We start from the raw sequence: 18,677 nt of genomic DNA on the forward strand, positions 1-18,677 counted from the left end.
GACAAAAGGTGAGCATTTTATTTATTGTAGTGTCACTGGAGAGATGTTCCTCAATGTACTTATGAATTAATGATTAATTGAATGTGAGGCTCATCCTTGGAGTTTAACTGTACTTTAAAAGAACTTCCATCATACTCAGATCGCCCCGGGTGATCCTAAATCCATTAAGTAAAGACGGTGAAAATGTACCTACGTATAAAACATGCATATTGTAGAATCGAATATTGATGTCGTGATGTCTTCATGAATTATTTTGTGGCAGCTAATTTATGAAGAAAACGATATTTCTATGACCTGTGTAATGGGTTTAAAAAAAGAAAACATTTAAAAGCAACTACAAAAAGCTACAAAGTGTATCGTGATGTTTAACTCGGGTCACACAAGGAGAAAGTGAAAACTTGTACACAAGTGTGGTTAAATGAAATGACTAAAATAATACAAGACAAGAAAAAAATATCTGAAATTGCATTAATTGGCCAAAAGTGCACATAAACGCCCTGATCCACCAAGATTATTTATAAAGCACGTCAGATTCCATGCTCACACAAAGAGGTTGTGACTTCGTTTAATTTTTATTCTACATTAGAATTCAAATGAGGATTTTATGCATGAGAAAAATCGTCCGTAAACTCAATAGCTAATGTGTTTGTTTGCTTGCTTGCTTTTGCCATGAAGCCATTGGCCGGAGTGCCGTATCCAGACGAGTTCAAAATTAAATGCAACACCATCCGAGTTGGATGTGTTGGTGAAGGAAAATAGCAAACACATTGAAAAGTTACAGCAAATAAATCTGAAGCATACGAGACGTACAGAGGTGCAACAGAAATAAAGTGAGTGGAACAACAACATTAAGAAAACTTGATGTAATCACTGGAACAGCAGTTATTGTGTCACAGCGAAAACTACTGCTTTCAAAAGACGTCTCAGTTTTGATAAAGAGCGTCTTTAAAACTTCACAACAAAACTTCAAAAATGTTTTGTGGACGGACAAAACTAAGAATAGGTCATTTGAAAAGAGCGTGTTTATATTCAGATATGAAGTCAAACGAGTACAAAACATAAAAAAGTCACAATTTCTGAGCAATTATTGCCGAAAACCTCATTCACACTTTATATATTGTATTGAAAATAGACAAATGGATATGCACAGTATCAAATAAATTGAAAATATTTTTTTTTTGTGAGCACGTATAGCCTGAATCAACTTTTGAAATCCTACATGGAATAACTTCCGCAGTGTCTTGTTGTCGAGATGTGTGGGCTTGAGTGGAAATCCACAAAGAGAGATAAATGGATGTTTTCATTTCAGATGGCTGAAGTCAGAGCGACTTCCTCTCGTAGTCTCAACAGTTGATAATGCACCTTTTTCCAAAGGAAAGTACTTTATTAACACCCCCCCCCCCAAAAAAAACATAAATAAATAAAAATAAAAGCCAAAAAAAAAAATACAAAATGAGAGAGTTTCCTTCAGTAATTCATTCAATGAAAATGTAAAAAAAAAAAAAAAAAAAAAGAAACTGAAAATGATGGACCTGCAGGAGAATTTGAGTCTGAGCATGAAGCGCTTCACACTGATCACCTTCATTCACTGTTTACCGTGGCGGTTCTCTTGCACTCTCAAGCAGGATGCAGCTGTTTTTTTCGTGAAACAGCTACAAAAATCCACTGTACACAAGCTGCTCGGAGCCAAACACTTGACGGACAACGTTAATTTGTGAACATAGTGGAGCCTTTGGCAGCTGAAAAGTCAGGTATTTCCCAATGGGGCCTCGCTGAGACTTAAAAACTGTGGAAAAAAAGTGATTGCTGAACTAAATGGATGACGACTTTGCTACAAAAGTGATGGATGAGTAAATTATTATAATTTTTTTTTTTAGGTTGTTTGCACATTACTTACTTTAGAATTTGATTCCCAAACATTTAAAAAAATGCTGACAATGAAAATATGGAGCGACAATAAAAGGATCAAAACATTGACGCTGAAGGCGAAAAACTTGATAAGTGTAAGTGAAGCGTAAGACTGATAACGTTGCATCAAGGCGAAGCCAAGACTTCCTCTTTTAGTTTCGACAATCTAAGTTATTAAACAGGTTTCTAGTAATGCATCATCTGCAACTATTTAAGCAACTGCAGCCACATTATTACAACAACAAAGACAAAATCAAGCTTTACAAGCAAAGACAGAGACGTGCGACGTGCATGATGTTCAGATGTGATATCATAATGATTCGCTTTTTGTTTTTCAGCTTTGCACTACATCCCTGTGTGTGTGCACACGCCGGTATTTTCTCAGGGCATAACTGGGCCATTAGAGTCACCCTGATGCACCACATATATTTGCTATTCATAACAGGAAGAATATGCCCCCGATAGGCCGCGCATATTTCTGTGACAATTGTTTTCACAGCGATTGTTCTACTCCACTTTGGGATTCTGTGTATATTTTTTTTTTTTCTTCCTTGGTTTATTCCACTTCAATAAGGAAGAGATTTCTTCTTTATTCAGCAATTTTCAAACATTTCCAGCCCCTTGGGCGTGTTTCGTTAGACCGTGTATATTTTGGTGAAGCAACAGGCCAAAGTCCATACAAGGGTTGTGGTATCGTTGATAAGAGAAGTTTTCTCTACGTAGAACAAGCACCAGAATATCGTTATATACCCTTAAGAAAACCCATTCGTCAATGATGTTATAAACAGTTTTACTTCTTGAAGTCTGCTACTTTAAATAAAACTTTTTTTTTTGGTTGTTAAGAACTAAATGGGAATTAAAAAAAAAAAAAATCTAAATAAAGGCATAAAATGCAAATCCACTTTGTGGTTAAGCATTTGAGTAAGTTTAATTTTCCCCTATGGACTGCTGCAGTGTGTGTGGTTTCACACTGACTAATCATCACTACAGGGACATTTATTTGGCATGTGGGTTATAGCAGGATCTATGGCTCAACTTACTAGAAGTCTCAAAGAAAATTCAAATAAATATAAGTCAGTGCAATGTCTCGTGAAGACGTGGTGAAAACCAGTTTCAGTGTGTGTGAAGGTTTTGTCCTTCTGTATGGACGGGGACCCGGACCTGACTGCGTACTACCTTATGTGGACTCATGACGAAAAAAAGGAGTTCACGATGACAGAAATCAATACATTTTCAGGTAAAACATGTTTTTGGGTCAGACTGTGGTTATATAGTCGTAGCTTCAGCAGACTTTAGAGTAAGTCTGCAGGAAATTAAAGTACGTCAATGTATAGTCCCCATAAGGCATAGAAATATAACGTCTGTGTGTGTGTGTGTGAGAGAGTGTGTGTATGTGTGTGTGCGCGTAGGGTACTACTTACGGACTACTCATTTGTTTGGAATGCACATAAATTCTCGACTTTACTGTAGGGGCACAGCTGGCCGAACGATTAATGCACCAACAAAAATACAGAGACCCAGACAATATGAAGTTCAGTGTGTGAGGAACCAGGCCTCAACAGAACCAGAACCACCTTGTAAATTCCTGGAAGAAAACCCAAGTGAAGCTGCTAACGAGTTCACAATACGCACCGACGTGGAGCGTGGAGAACAGTTTCCTGTTTGCATTTTGCCCACAAAAGCCTTGGATGTAAATTAAGGTGAAATAAAATGGTGTGTAAATCATACACAATTAGAGCTGCAAATCACAAAGTGTGTATGAGCCTTGAAGAGCACCGGCAGGTCGACTCATCCAGTTCCAGTGTGTGAAAACAGTCTGACAATACAGAATAGAATTGTCCAAAAGGAGATTTTAAAGAGATTTTTTTTTGTGCCTTTTGATGAGAGCGGAAAAACTACAGTGACAACAGGAAGTAAAGGCGCATCTCATCATCATGAAGATTCAATGCCCTGGACGACGGCGCCCCGCCCACTCTGCTATCGAGTTGCCCTTTCCTTATTGGATTGTGGCGATTCCTACCGAGAGTCAAACGGAATCAATGAGGACTGCAGCTGGGGCTCATTTGGTCGAGTGGCTTGTCTTTCAATCCCAGTGCTGGTGGTTTGACCCCGGTGTCACCCTGACGCCGTGCATCTACCCGTAGGTGAGACACTGAACCTGGAATTGCTCCCAAGAGGGGATGAATGTTGAAGCACCGTGAGACCGCCGAAGTGGTGGAAACACATTATGCCTTCTAATTTAATGGAGCCCTTTCCGATTCTCAGGGACCATTAGCCATCAGTTATTCCACCTCTTTTATGAACAATGGCATAAGAGTAATTACACTGCATTCACATGGAGTCCTGATGATGTGAAATCTATGTACCTGTTCCATCCAGAGAGCGAAGGAGCGCTGCCAGGAGTCCTTCTTCTCCAGATGCAGGTACGTGTTGAAGAGGATGAGGTAAATGTAGCGCTCCAGGTACTGAAGACTCCTCAGCAGCAACTGACGGCACTCCTTTTCCGTCTTGCCACTTTTGATCTGTGAAAAGAAAAACGCATCAGGCCTGTTGGCGCACGGAGGTGGCGTTTAACATTTATTCTATGAAGCAGCATTGTCAGCAGGATTCGCTGTGTGGAGTATAAAAAGTTCAGCGGGCATATGGGGTGCCTCTTCCTGTTCGCACACTGTGTTTGCCTTGAAAGCAACAGGAGGTATATATATAAAAAAAGAAAGAAGTCAATTACATGGATTTGTGCTAATTAAAGCTGCAGGCTGTCACTCAAGGACCAACTTATGACTTCATCTAAAACTCACAAGATTAGTCAAATGTTTTAAAACTGTCACCCTGCGTTTATGGGCTGTGACTCATGAACAAACCAAGTTCTGCACTGATTGTGGATCCTGCAAACGAACAAACATAGAGCATAACCAATGTGGCCGCCTGAGCAATTAGAGTGATTGATTTGCAGCTTATGTGACGTTAGTATTGCTATAGTCTTATATACTCTTCCTGCCAGTGGCTGCCTGTTCCACAACGAGCCAGCATGATATTGTTTATCTTACTTTTCCCTCTGGCTGCCGGCTCTTTCCAACACAAGGTCCACATCGCGTGCCGTGTGCACTTGTGAGTTCAGCGTCATTATTGTCAACTCCTCTTAAAACTCAAAGAAAACCTTGCAGTGGAGAAAGTCAGAAGCTCTTGGCAAATGGTTCTCATTGTCGATTTAAGAGAAAATACTTGTTTCATGTCATTCATATCCCAGTTAAGAGTAACAGTTAAACTTGCTGAACACAGAACACACATATATATATATACATCATACGGGTTGACACAAAGTACTATACTCAATAAAAATCCAGCTTAGAGAAGGAAAGTACCAACAATTTGGATTGCATGTATCCTACCAACGTCGTACCTTTTAGCACAGCCACAAGTGTCACGTGGGCACCTTGTGATTTGAAGAATATGTGTGATTACAGTGATCTGACCAGCAAGACATCAATATTTATGTCTAGACAATTTCAAGCGGAGTGTACGACGCACGCAAAAAAATGGTTGATAAACTCGCTCTAAACGGGCTATCTACCACCGTGACATTCACTCATCATCATTGCACTTTAATCGACTGTCTACAGAAAAGCTTTGACATTTAGAGCCATGATACCAAAAAACCCTGCCGCGAACGCACAACATCGCGAAACGGCCACGGCATTTATTTACTTACTGACCTTCACCTGATCGTTAAAAGTCTTCAAATGATGTGATGAGATTACAGCGTTTCAAAACCCCGGGAATCAGCGGCTATGAGTAGTCCGATCACCACTGGTTTGAAAAGCTCCGACATTACTGCTGATTGAGGCTCAAACAAACAAGATGACAGTGTTTTCATAAGACTTATTCATCTTCCCCAGGAGGGAGGGCGATGCAGTGCTTAGCTCTTTGCCACACAGCGACAACGTCCCCGATTCGGGTCTGGTGCTTGAACCGATGGCGTTTGTGTGGAGTTTGCATGTTCTCCTCGCCTGTGCATGGCGGCACCCCGTATTCCTCCTACGGCCGAAATAACATCTGTTTGAGATGAAGTATTGCTATCTGTGTTTTTGGTTTGTTTGTTTTTTGCCTTTCCGTTTGCTCTGTGATGGACTGATGAGACGTGAGACGTCTGCTTCACCTGACCCTGAGCTGGTCAAATCAGCACAGTCGACAGATGGAAAGAATTTGTTGGGTCTTGTAATCCTTGTTCCTCTCCATTTCAGACGACAACGCGGGGAAATATGTTTCTATACTGAGCAAAAAGGCGCGGGTTGCTCTTCAGTTCCATGTTGTTCGCGGCACCAAGGTGAATGCAGACAGATTTTTACTCAGTTTGTTGAATCACTGTTGATGCTTGCACTTTCTGCTCAGTTATTTCTGATTGCCTCTGGACTTGAAGCACATCCAGACAAACAAGTGACAAGGTCTGCCATCCAGCCATGTCTGCGCCTGCGTCGTCGAAAAAAAGTTGTCGTAAAAACTCGGTGAACTGTCAGCAGTTCCTCAGAAACTTTCTCGCGGCAGACAGCTCTGCACAATAATGGGGGAGTGGGGGGGTGATTGTGGCGTCTTTGTTTGGGATGAATGGGACGTTTAACATGTCTTCTGCTCCCGGCTTGCCGCAATCGGCCGTTTCGGCGCTTGACAGAGGCGAATGAACGTTTACAGAGTAGGTGGGCTAGAAGTCAGGGTAATTCGCAATGTGCACAGCGCACTATAACACAATCATTCCAGAGCTGAATGACGCAGCAGAGAGAGAGAGAGAGAGAGAGAGAGAGAGAGAGAGAGAGAGAGCAAGAGAGAGCGGGGGAAGGGGCGACCGGGGGGATTGGGGGGGTGAATAGGGTTTCCTGTCCATTCCCAAACAGCTTCGGTCGGATCCCAGTTTTCCAAGTATCTGCAGCGGAGTGGAGGAGAAACTACACCCACGCAAACAATGGAAGTGCTGTCTGTTGTCGATCATCTCCCAAAGGGGCGGCGGAGAGAAAACACGCCATCACACATACTGGACTTTTTTAGATGTGCCACAGTTGACCCTGACCACAGTCAAAGGGCAGGTGGCCAGTGGTGAACCTGATCACCCTCGGCACCCTGCACCCCAAGGGGGCTGTCAGCATTTCGTTTCTTAGCCTCAAGCTCCACACACGCCTGAAGCTGGCAGCTCGCTATGCACAACCTGACATTCCCATACACACACACACACACACACACAAAAAAGATTGGTTTGGAAAGATTACATAATCCACACCTCCACAATCTGCTGAACCCCGGTTCTGTGTCTGTCCACATCGGCCCAGCCAGATGTGCGGTTGAGCGGCCTCTTTTGCTCTTTCAGAAATTCCTTCCTTCCTTTTGTGGTGAAGAAAGAAAGAGAACTTTTCCCCTCCCAAGTAGAAGAGATAACCTTGAGTCATTTGGATTTGTGGACACTCTTTTTTCTTCAGTCTTGTACCGTTCTTGGCCTTTTGTTTGAACAAACAAAAAAAACAACTATTTCTTACTTTAAGAAGAAAACCAAAGAGTTTAAATTAACTCACTTCTTTTTTCTTTTACTGAACAGTTTTCTCTTACCTGGATTTTAAAATGAAAGCGGTTGAGCGGCCAGTGCTGGTTTGTTATCAGCCGCTGAGATGCGGTAATGAACGTCTTCAGCTCATGTCGGCTCAGAGAAAAGAAAGTCGGTTTGGACAAACACATGCCATTGTTGAGAGAGTCCAGGAATGCAGACCTCTGAGCGAGGACAAGTTTAGAGAGAAGAAGAAGAAAAGCTAAAGCCACACAGACAACTGTGAGGGCTGAGACCACTTCTTTGAATCTTTTTTTAGGAAAACATGTTTCTGCGTCTCCTCCATGCAATCTTTATTGAATAATTCTTTCACCTGCTTTCTTGTTGTTGTTCGATATGCACCGACTGCATTTTCAGTTCTCGTGCCATTGAAACAACTCTTGCACATTTCCTCCCAACGTCTGATCTGCAGCAGCTTAATTCTGTGGTATTTAATTTTCTATACACGAGAACTATACTTCGCCCATCTCTCACATACGAGATGTTGAGGTTGATAAAACTGCCGCCGTGGCATCAGCAGAACAAGGAAAATGCCTGCATGGGTCTGTCGACCAAGTTGACCACTGTATTCACATTTTCTGAATCCAGTCATACGTTGACTATATTTTGTGATTAAGTGCAGGAAAAAATGTACAGTTGCAATTGTTTTTCACCAAACATTTAAATCAGAAGTGTGCAATATATCCCTTTGTTGTGGGATAGTACCCTAAAAAAGACCTTTTGCCCAGCTTGACTACACAAAACAATGTGTTCTATTAATCACAAATAGTTGGACATAATATAACTGTTAGGGCAGCATTGAATCTAATCTGCCTGCAGAAATATACTCAAGCAAAACATATGTTGCTTTAAACACAGTCTCATGTACAATCTATCCAAAAAGTTTACTTAAGTGACTACAAGTGAGTAAATGTAACACATTATTACACATTTCTGCTGATGGATGACTTATTATGTATATTTGAAGTGAATATTATGACTAACTTTGCTTTTATGTTTGAGGTTTCCATGTTCAAAGTAGAAAAAAAACCAGTTCTCCTAAAGACAAACTACTCAGAAAACACATAATGTACGTGACAGCATGGGGTTGCACATTAAACTCATTCAAACATAGCCACAAATTCTGTTACCACATCTAAGACAGCAGAAAACCAGTATCCATATGGCCTAAAACACAAAAAATGTTAGTATAGCTTTGAGTTGTTTTGCCGAGTATACGAGTCGTGAACAACATCAGTAATGAGACTACCTGCAGTCAATAATCGGAGTTAAACGTCCTATAAAATGGCAATTTAAAGGCAAGTCTGTTTGTTGTTTTCTTACTGAGACTGAGGTAAGAATCCATTCATTTAGTGGTACATGAATAAAAAAAATCGGCCTTTTATAGAGCATATTTGTTTGAGGAGCACATCCTGGTGGAACTAATCAAGGCTTCGACACACATAGGCAACATCAGATTTAAGCTATATACTTTCTCTCTTGTTAAATTCATGCTTGTTAAAAGCAAAACAAAAAAAAAAAAAGAGCTGCGGGCACTTCCTCTTAATGTGGTATGTTCAATAAACTCGACAAATTCTACTTAGACCGTCCAAACCAAACAGGCACCTCAGAGAAACATAGCGATTCAATAAAACTTTGAGCGTCTGTTTTGTTTTGGGGTTTTTTAATGCAAACACGTCAAACCAAGCGCAGACTAAACTTCATAATAATCCCCGGATAAGCGTCACAGCCCGCAGGCTGCAGGTGTAGTAGTATTAAAGAAAAACACCCCGGCTCGTGCCCGTGTCTTGTGTAAACAGCGGCACTGGAGTAAAATGGTTCCACATGTTCAGCAGTCCCAGATTCTTGATGAAAGGTTTACAGATCAATGTCAATATCTGGTCTTGCTGTCATAACTGCAAACACCAGGAGCTACAGGCAACAACTTACTTAAAAGCTGACTTAAGAGTTAAAAATGGCGGTAAAAAGGAGAACCTCTCTCTCTTCCCAAACACACTCAGACTGACAGGTCAATTACGAGGAAGTCGAGAGCACTGGCTCGTTGCACAGCACGGTGCTTCAGGTCATTACTCATTTCTCTCCGTCTCTTACAGTCCATCGTTCAGGTAGAAAGACATTCGCCAGACCACTCAGTCATACATTGCTCTTTATCGCTCATATTCAAAAGATCAAGTAGTTATAAAAAGATAACTTTTTAGAACTACTTGGGTTAGGGTTAGGACTGGGAAACCAATGTTGGTGTGTTTAGCCACTCGCTGACATACAAAAAGTACAAGTCCGAGGAACACTTGGCCTTTAGCTCTCAGGACCGTTATAGGAGATCCCATGCATTTGTGAAATATTGCAGTAAGGAAACACTCTGAGGTCTTCAAATGCAACTTCTTCTAGTACGTTCACAGTCAAGATACTAAACAAAGCCTATAAAACATTAAAAACTCAAATTGATTTGTTTCATAAAAAAGCATAACATTTTGAGTATTGAGTCAATTTACTACCAGAGACCTACTAATGAAATTAAAAGACGCATTTTTTGTTCCTGCGCTTCATGCTTACATGAAGCCGGCACATTTCAAAGTCCTCCAGAGAGGAAAGTGGCCAAAACAGGGAACCGAATGCAGGAAACGCAACTGAAGATACAAATTCTCAGCCTGGACTGGGAAAGCTGCCGCCAGATATCCAGGAAGCGGAGACGCAGTCCCTCAGCAGTTGGATCCGCCCCACTGCAGAAGTACAGATGAACCAATAGTTTGAAAGACAAACCAAGGTCTAGTCGTCCAAGTATTTTCTTGTCAACAATAAAAACATCATTTGTTGTTGTAACGTGTGGTTTCTGAAAACCTTCTTTCAACCACTGTAGTGCAGTTCTTCCAGCTGAAGGGTGACGAATGAACAAGAAGCAAAAGACGCAGGGACTGAAAGACAACTCTCCGATTGGCCACCTTGTGAAGTGAACAAGCATTTTTATTTATTTTTTTAAAGACAATGGATTTTCTTTTAAAAACAAGTAAGCAATCATGGAGCTTCTGCTAAAGTGGTTTTGTCTTAGTTTTTTTTTTAATGATTCCAGATTAGTCTCCCATGCAAACAGCTGGATGTGGATAATCTTAATAACATAGAAAATGCAGAAGAAAAATGAAAACACAAGAATAACTGATTATTCTTGATAATCAAACAGAAGAGAAGATTTTTCTTTTTTTTTTTTAATCAAGAAATGATGCATCATTCTATTGTTGCAAAACAAAATATATGATTGAGAGGCGTGTCAAATGAACAGCGCTGTTAAATGTCTACATTTCTGCGACTTTTCAACATTACCTTAGGAGTTGTTTGATATTACTGTGTGTTAAGTCGACATATGATAAAGAAGGTCATTTTGTCGTATTGTATAAATCTTGAGGGCACACGTGGCGAGTCATGTGTATCGAGGCAGTGCTTTCCTTTTCTGCATTTTCTGATCATTTTTGAGTTTTTAGCAGCAATGAGCTGTCACATGTACGCATGCCACACCGTGCCAGGATATGACACACATATAGAGGTTAAATCACTCTGAATAACCTTCATCTTTTAACCTGAAAACAATAGAAGCTGTTAAATGATGTTCAATTGTTTATGTGTGTAAAAGAGGGAGATGTTGAGTCAACTTGTGAGAAACAAGTGCTAAGGGCCAAACTCTCTTTGGGCTCCTGTGGATGGGGACTGAACTGAGAAGTGCACACATCTCATGGTGGAGTCTGTCTGTTTAACATATGGAGCCAATTACCAGCTGATGGGGTTGCAGAGGTAAAAAGGCCAATCCATATTGGCCCTGCCCACAGATTTGCACAAACAGCCATTCATCAGATCCTACAAGAACGCCTCCCACCTAAATCCTAAACCAAACTCCGACGTGTCTGGAGTGGACAGGCAGCCTACACATGGCTCCGTCGCTCAATGGCCAGCCATCTCAAAGTCAAGTATACATGCTGGCTTTTAGTTCGGTTCATTAAATGGACACAAACCAGGGCCTGACAGCAATTTAGTTGAACTGCTGTCTATTCAGGCTGACCTTTGGCTTCAAAAGCTTACAACACTGAAGTGAAGGCAGCGCGCTGCACATTGAGACCTCGTATAATGAATAGGATGAACGTTTTGTCTTTGAAAATATGCGACATCCTCATTTGAAAGCAATGGAAGAGCCAGGAGCAGAACATGGGAGAAGAAAAAAATAATGTGCTCGAAGTGTGCGTCTGACATTCACAATGTGTGAAAGGAGGAAGTGCAAAAGCTTTGACCTCAGAGTTGGAGAAAAGAAACTGAGAAAATACCGTCCAGGAAGTTCATTATGGTATTGACAGGGCAGAGGATAATAATGTTGTAAAGAGTTCTAGACAGTGCAAAGATCGCTGTCATCAACAATGTTTCGAACTGTAGTATAAAAGCAATATTGACCAACAGAGTTGTGCTTTGTTTTTCCAAAGAAGGCAAGAATGCTCCCTGTTTGAAACATTTACTCAGGAAACGTTTTCCAGTCCTACCTGACGTCATGATGTCACAATTTGAAAGTTAGAGGGTTTTAATGTCAACAAATTTAAAATTATATATTTAGATGCGACATGGTGGGCATTTGGTGCCGATGACAGCCTTTATGACTGAGCCTCCACTTCCTCCTCGTGGGCGAGCGCATCGCTTAATTTAACATTGGTGCATGAGTGTGAGAGTGTGTGTGTGTGTGTGTGTGTGAACTGAGGAGTGAATGTGGATTAACCTGTGAAGTGCTTTGAGACCGGGAGACAGATATCCACTTTCAGTTAGGGAGACTGGGTTGTAATTACTGTTATATCACCAAAATTCAATTCAATCGAACACGTTGATATTCAAAAACTGCATTGAATCAATAAATGGTAAATAAAGTAATATTTGTAAAGACAGAGTCCACATATCACCGAATAAAAATACCGTCACTGTATAAAAGCCAGCAAAAAAACAAGTCGGACCCTTAACATTGACCTCTTGCCTTTCAATAATAACAAGCCTTCAGGGTTTCTGCAAAGCTGACTCAGAATTGTTTTGTTCAATGATACACACGATTTTCTCATCTACGAGCTGCTATGTTATTACTATGCCTTCCTGTGAATTATATCAAATGAAGCACCGTCTCTACAAACCATCTGCTATTTATTTTGTCTGCATTACTCCGCATAGTAATGAGGAAAAATGCAGTTTATGCTCAACTTATTTAGTCACGGAAGTGTTATTTTCCTGTTTTTATGAGCGGAGGAAACGGTTGTAATCATTGTAATCAATTGTGGAATTTCTAATCATTGTTTTTCTGTGTCTAAATATCCTGTTATAAACCTCACGATGTTAAAAGTTTTTTTTTTTTTCTTTTCCACTTTTGAATAGAAAAGTTAAATATCGCTCAACTTTTACTGGAACAACTGGTATCTTTGTGTTTCTCGTCCCTCAGGTGTTGGAATGTGTGAAAATGGGACAAATATGCAGACAAATTTCTTACATCTTTGTCCAGGTTGGACGAGCTCTTTCTAACATATACACACATGATTTTATTGTATTTTCCATAAAAACCCAACCATCCACCCACCATGTCAAGTTCTATATTATTTGGCTTGAAGTTGCAGGACTGATCTTTATGGATGTGCTGAAATTTTTTTCTTTTTTTTTTCAAAAAGCAGAAAAGTCATGAAGCAGCCGGTGGTGGTTGGGAGGATGTATGAAGATGCCTTTATGTTAATGCTTTCTACAGATTCCGATCCTCTTGTCTTTTTCCACTCTCTCGGTCACACACCACTGATTAAATCATGAAGCCGAGGTTGTGTCGATCTCCATTCTCCATATGCAAAGCCGCTCGTCTGATGAAGAGCTTCGAAACTCCTCAAACCAATTCTAACGGACCTGCGTCAGGATTACAGATCCAATCACCTTCCGCCATATGAACTGAATATTTAACAATGAGAACAAAGTTCAAGTGGGAACAATAAAAGAAATCATATGGAAATAAGTTAATAGGCTTTTCATTTCTCATATAAAAGACCAAGCAGAACTACTCCACATGTGTGGTGAGGGGAGATCACGAAAAGCCACGGGAGGAGACGGGGCTCATCAACCAAGCCTCTCACAGAGGCAGAAATATCGTCCTGCAATAACCACACGCGTTATGGTACATTCTGTACGTGCACATGTCTGGCAACGCGGCACACGGACACTCCTGCTGCGAATCAATCATTGACTACACTATCAAAATCTCATGCGCGTGCAAAGCCAGCGATGAGACGATTCCAACGGAGCGTCAGGGCGCAACGCTTAGTCACAGACTCGACATTTCATCGCCCACTGGAGTCCTGTGGATAAAATTGGCCACCGAATGACGTTCTGCATTGTTGTCCGAGTTGTTGTTTTCCTTTTTTCTTTAAGTGATGGAGCCACAACACAGGTGTTAAAAGCCTTGTTAATTTAAAGTGGACAAACTGAAATACACAAATTCATTTTAGGATTTAGAGCTGCACATTTGTATTTATTTCACATCAACTTTTTTTTTTTTTTACTTAATTTTTGAAGTCATCAATTAGCTGGTAAACCTTTAGTCAATGCACATTTTCTTTTTTTTCTTCTTTTTTTTTATTGTATCGCTATCATTCTGTTTTGCACTCCATGATTTTTTTTCCATCTTTATGAATAAAATCAGTGCTCAAATGTTACTAGTTGCAGAACTTTGTTTTTATAATTGTAACATAAACTGTTCTCGTATAAATAGCATCATGACACAAAAAAACTATGTGTTTTTGAAGATTAAGAGCAGCGAAACACAAACTGAGTTCCGTTTGTCTTCTTGTCTGGTAGAGGTTGGTGCAATGAATGAATGAATGATAATTCTTGTCCTTTTTTTTTTTTTTTTTTATAAATACAAGCTTTTTTTTTTTTTTTTTTTCAAAATGCACATGTGAGTCTGTGGCCCTGAAGTGACAGAGGAACTCCTCCGCAGTACATGGTGTTCATACAAGTAAATATGGCTCCTACACGCTACAGTGCACATTTCCAAGGTGGCGCTTTGTGAAACAGCGGCTGCAGCATCTGTTCAGGAGGTACAGAACGTGTTGAGGCAGTTCCTTTAAAAATATCTTGTCACGTCACAGCCATTCAGCCATCACCCCCACCAGAACACTTAGTTTTCACCGCGCTGCAAGTTTGTCAAATATGATGATTATTATTGTCATTATTAACTCCCAGCAGAGTGTCTCCCCCCTTCTGAATCTAGCTCTGCAGGGTTCTTCCTGTCCGAAGGTTCACTTTTCCTCCCCTCCGTCGCCTCTCGGGTAACATTGTTGGGTTTAACTCTGTGAAAGTGCCTTTAAGTGACTGTGCTGTATTCAGCGCTATTGAAAGAAAATTTTATTCAATTGCATATCGTTCACTAATGTAAAAAGTCACGTGACCGGCAACGTGAGCATTCACACTGAGGTAAAGGTTGAAGAACGTCAGACAGATGTCAATATTAGGTCTAAATATTTAAGTGACATATCAGGGTCGGATTTGACGGTTATAAAAGAATCTGATATGTGCCACACGTGAGCAAAAAAGTCAAATTTGGACAACTGCTGCTTAGAATATAAACGTAGCCTTAGTCTCTTCCCGTCTCGTGAACCTGGCGGAGACCCCGCGGCTGTATTACCGTTGATTGTTGGAGATTGAAATTCTAGCTTTGACCCTATTTATACATCCTTTGTGAGGTTGCTTTATTTCACACTTATCAGCCACAACATTATACTGACGAGTGAACATTGATCAGTTAATCAGTAACTGATTTTCTGGAGGGATATTATTAGGATTGGGGGGAAAAAATGGTGACCCGAGATGACGGAATCTGGTCACCTCCAAAAATGTTTTGTGTTTATATTTGTCAGTATCTATCGAAAGTGGTCAATAATAAACAGAAGACTCACTGAGCTATTGTGGCTCGCAGAGCTGCAGAAACACACATTGCTCTTGACAGAAATGTCACATTGCAGATTGTTACAGTGACGTACTGGTCTGCAGGAAAAACAACTAACTGGATCACTTGGTTTAAATATCTTGCAATGTCATTTTCATCCTTTGCAGTTGAATGTCCATATCATTACAGTTCCTCGCAACCTCATAAATGTGGTAGCACAAAATGTTGGCTCGTCTTGAGCTCGAGTGTGGCAGAATGTATTGCAGCTCCAGAAGCTGCAGGACTGAAAGGCAGAAAATTCACCTCGGCCAAACTTAGCATATCATTATTTAGCTAGCTTCATGTACGACAAGGTTTCACACGTGAGACAGTTATACAGCTACATTTTATCCATCACTATGACAATCTTTATTCTGGCTTTGGCACAGATGAAATCCCATTCCTAATCCGACCTATATGCAGTAGCTGTGATTGCCATTTTCCAACCGCAATGCCGCCAATGCATGAACTAGGTGCATTTGATACATTAAAAAAAGGGGGGAAATTCAATAGGCAGGGACTTGGTAGTTTTGGCACAACCACAAAAAAGTGTTCTTTTTTTGCCTCATTAGTCACATGAATTCTAAAATAGCAAAACTGTCTCCACAGATTTGGGTTGCTAGCATGTGCCAATCCTGACATCATCACAGGACTGTTGGCATAACAACAGAGTTTCATTCATTTTCTTTTCCATGTTCAGGATAATCTCTGGATATGCCAGGATTACAGTCAGTCGAGAGAAAGGAAACACGTGCACTGTATTGTTTTTTTTTTGTTTGTTTGTTTGTTTTGTTGTACCTGAACAGCTGCTTGAATGTGTTGAATATTTCCTCGTATTGCAAATAAGTTGCAATGTAAACACAACTGCTGGACAAAACTATTCAGAGGAGTAAAAGCACACAAACGGGGTCACAGTGTGGCCAATTGCGAGCCGTTTGTGAGCGAAAGACAAACCCATTTGACATAGCTGGTCTGAGCTGTTGGCTCGGTGGGCCGCCGTTAACACGGCATTCATCTGTTGCACAACTGTCTTCACGTATGAAACATGGCTTCCCCACACGGGGTGTTGTGAAAGCGCAATTCCTGGAGCAACTCGACCCCGTCACGCCTTCTGCATTGCCCACATGGTTGGCATTCGAGTCTCTTCAACGCTCAGATTCTGTTCCCTATTTGTCCGGTGCCAGTAGTTAGCCGGGCTGCAAGTTCAGACGAAAAGGTGAACTGTTTCCCGGCGAGATGATTTGGGGCTTTGCGGGGTCTGACAGACACCACGGCCGCGGCTACAAGCCGAAACGCTCTTGGTGGCAGTTGTTCCTGGTCTTCTGGCCTGGGGCAATGACAGGTTTAGTGTGTGTGTGTGGGGGGGGGGGGGGGGGGCTCTACTGTGGAGTAACCTGCCAGGTCTGCAGCGTGGTCCTGGGGCCAGCGGTTCAGAGGAGGGCCGGGGCAAAGGGCACGCTCTGGCAGTTCAGTTATTCGAGGTAAAAGAGGACAGACTGGGAGGCGAATCCTAACGATTTTCAAAGCGCTCAGCATGCATGAGAGCGTGGGTTTTTTTTTTGGGGGGGGGGGGGGGGTATAATGAACACATGTTGACGACTGGCGGTTTTGGCAGAAGTTTCAGGATCACAAAAGGGAGAGTGAAAGAGAACACAATCAGTTGCCAGTCCAACGCCTGATCCAAGACCGTTTTATTTTTGGTACTTTTCATATCAGCTTTACGCAGGCACAATTCAAACCAACCAGAAGTCATAGCTTGAAAACAACTCAGGTTAATGATTTGCCAAAAGTGCCATTCATTGCTTTGGTTATTTTAATTTGTGGGAGGCAGATTGTTTTATTTCTCAAGGTTTCTGTGTACACAGTGTTGCTAGGTTGCTGAAGTACGCCAACAAGTGAACTAATGACTTGATGTGACAGTACGACGCACATTTCATCCAGGTACGATCAAATTGGCAACCAGCGACGCGTCAGACATACTGCTGGGTGGAACAAACATGGGTTACGCTGGTCTATGTAAATGTAACAAAAAAAACGGCTTCTTGATCTCACGCTGCTCTCATAATACTACCTGCTTGGTGTGAAAAGCAAACTGAAATAAACAGGCAGCTTTGGGGGGAAAAAAATGCTTGATATCGAGGATCAAACCAACAGGTGAGGCAGCCAGAAGCCTGGTGGGATAATCATTGTAAATAATAAAGCATATGAGACTGTGATATTGCATGATGAGAGACACAAAATAAAGAAATCCAAGTTCCATACACACCATATCATGCACCTCATATTAAGCCACTGGGTCCGTTTATGCATAGTTTACTGATTTCAATTATAGTAAGTCATGAAGATGTATGACAGAGAAGTCTCAGGCCATTGTGGCATCTGAAAACATGCATTTGAGGATAAGTAGTGTCTCTGCAAAGCCTGGAGAAGTTAATCAGGGTGTGTTTATCTCCCTTTTCCCTGCAGTGGACTGTTGATCAATGTATAGCCTTCATTTACTTGTTGTTCAGCCCCTTGGAACCCAAGTTGGATAAAGTTCATATTGATGATGGAAGCTTAATGGCTGTCACGATGATAAAGATTTTGCATTTGAATAATAAGATTCAGGGACTAATATGAGAACTTGTAACAAAAAAGTGTCTATTTTTGTGGGTTAATGAGACTCATTATTTTCTGAAATTGAGACACCTAAAAACTCTCCTTGGCTTGCTCCATTTTTTTTTTTTTAAGTGTGTTGTTCCAACCAGCCAATCAGAAATCAAACCCTATATAGTGTCATTGGGGGTTTAGCCAATCAAGGCAGGCTCCTCCCCCTTGACTCCTCCCACAACCAGGCAGCTCTGCTCTGGCACATGGCACCACCAGAGGAAGAACTTCCTCCTCTTCCCAAGATGGGCATGTGTGGGCGGAGCCAGTCCAGCTCACACAGACACAGCAGATTCTGAATGCAGCTCCTATGATCCAATATTCAAATGGTGGAAAAGCTGGATTTGAGGCAATTTAACATTCAACGATGTTAAATAGCCGAATAATATGACAATATTCACCCCCCACTGCTCAGGAACCCCACCACTTAGTTTCATACTATAGATACACTTGGTCCATGTGGAGACTTTCAGGTTATGAATGAAATGAAGAGTTAAAAACCCACTGAGCACATTTCACTGATTCTGATTACAGTCCTGTGAGTCCGAGTAGCTTTTGAGAATCTTGTCAGGT

At 41.2% G+C, this 18,677-nt stretch overlaps 1 protein-coding gene across 1 annotated transcript in view; it reads right to left on the reverse strand.

The window, feature by feature from the left end:
- pald1a (phosphatase domain containing paladin 1a) overlaps positions 1-18,677 on the reverse strand; it is a 50,287-nt gene that overhangs the window by 10,807 nt on the left and 20,803 nt on the right. Inside the window, exon 19 of the mRNA XM_080516761.1 lies at positions 4,275-4,430. Within this exon, the coding sequence (XP_080372887.1) occupies positions 4,275-4,430 (156 nt within the window). The remainder of the gene's footprint in view (positions 1-4,274; positions 4,431-18,677) is intronic.

The sequence above is a fragment of the Blennius ocellaris genome (genome assembly GCF_963422515.1).
Source record: "Blennius ocellaris genome assembly, chromosome: 21".
Classification (NCBI taxonomy): Eukaryota; Metazoa; Chordata; class Actinopteri; order Blenniiformes; family Blenniidae; genus Blennius; species Blennius ocellaris.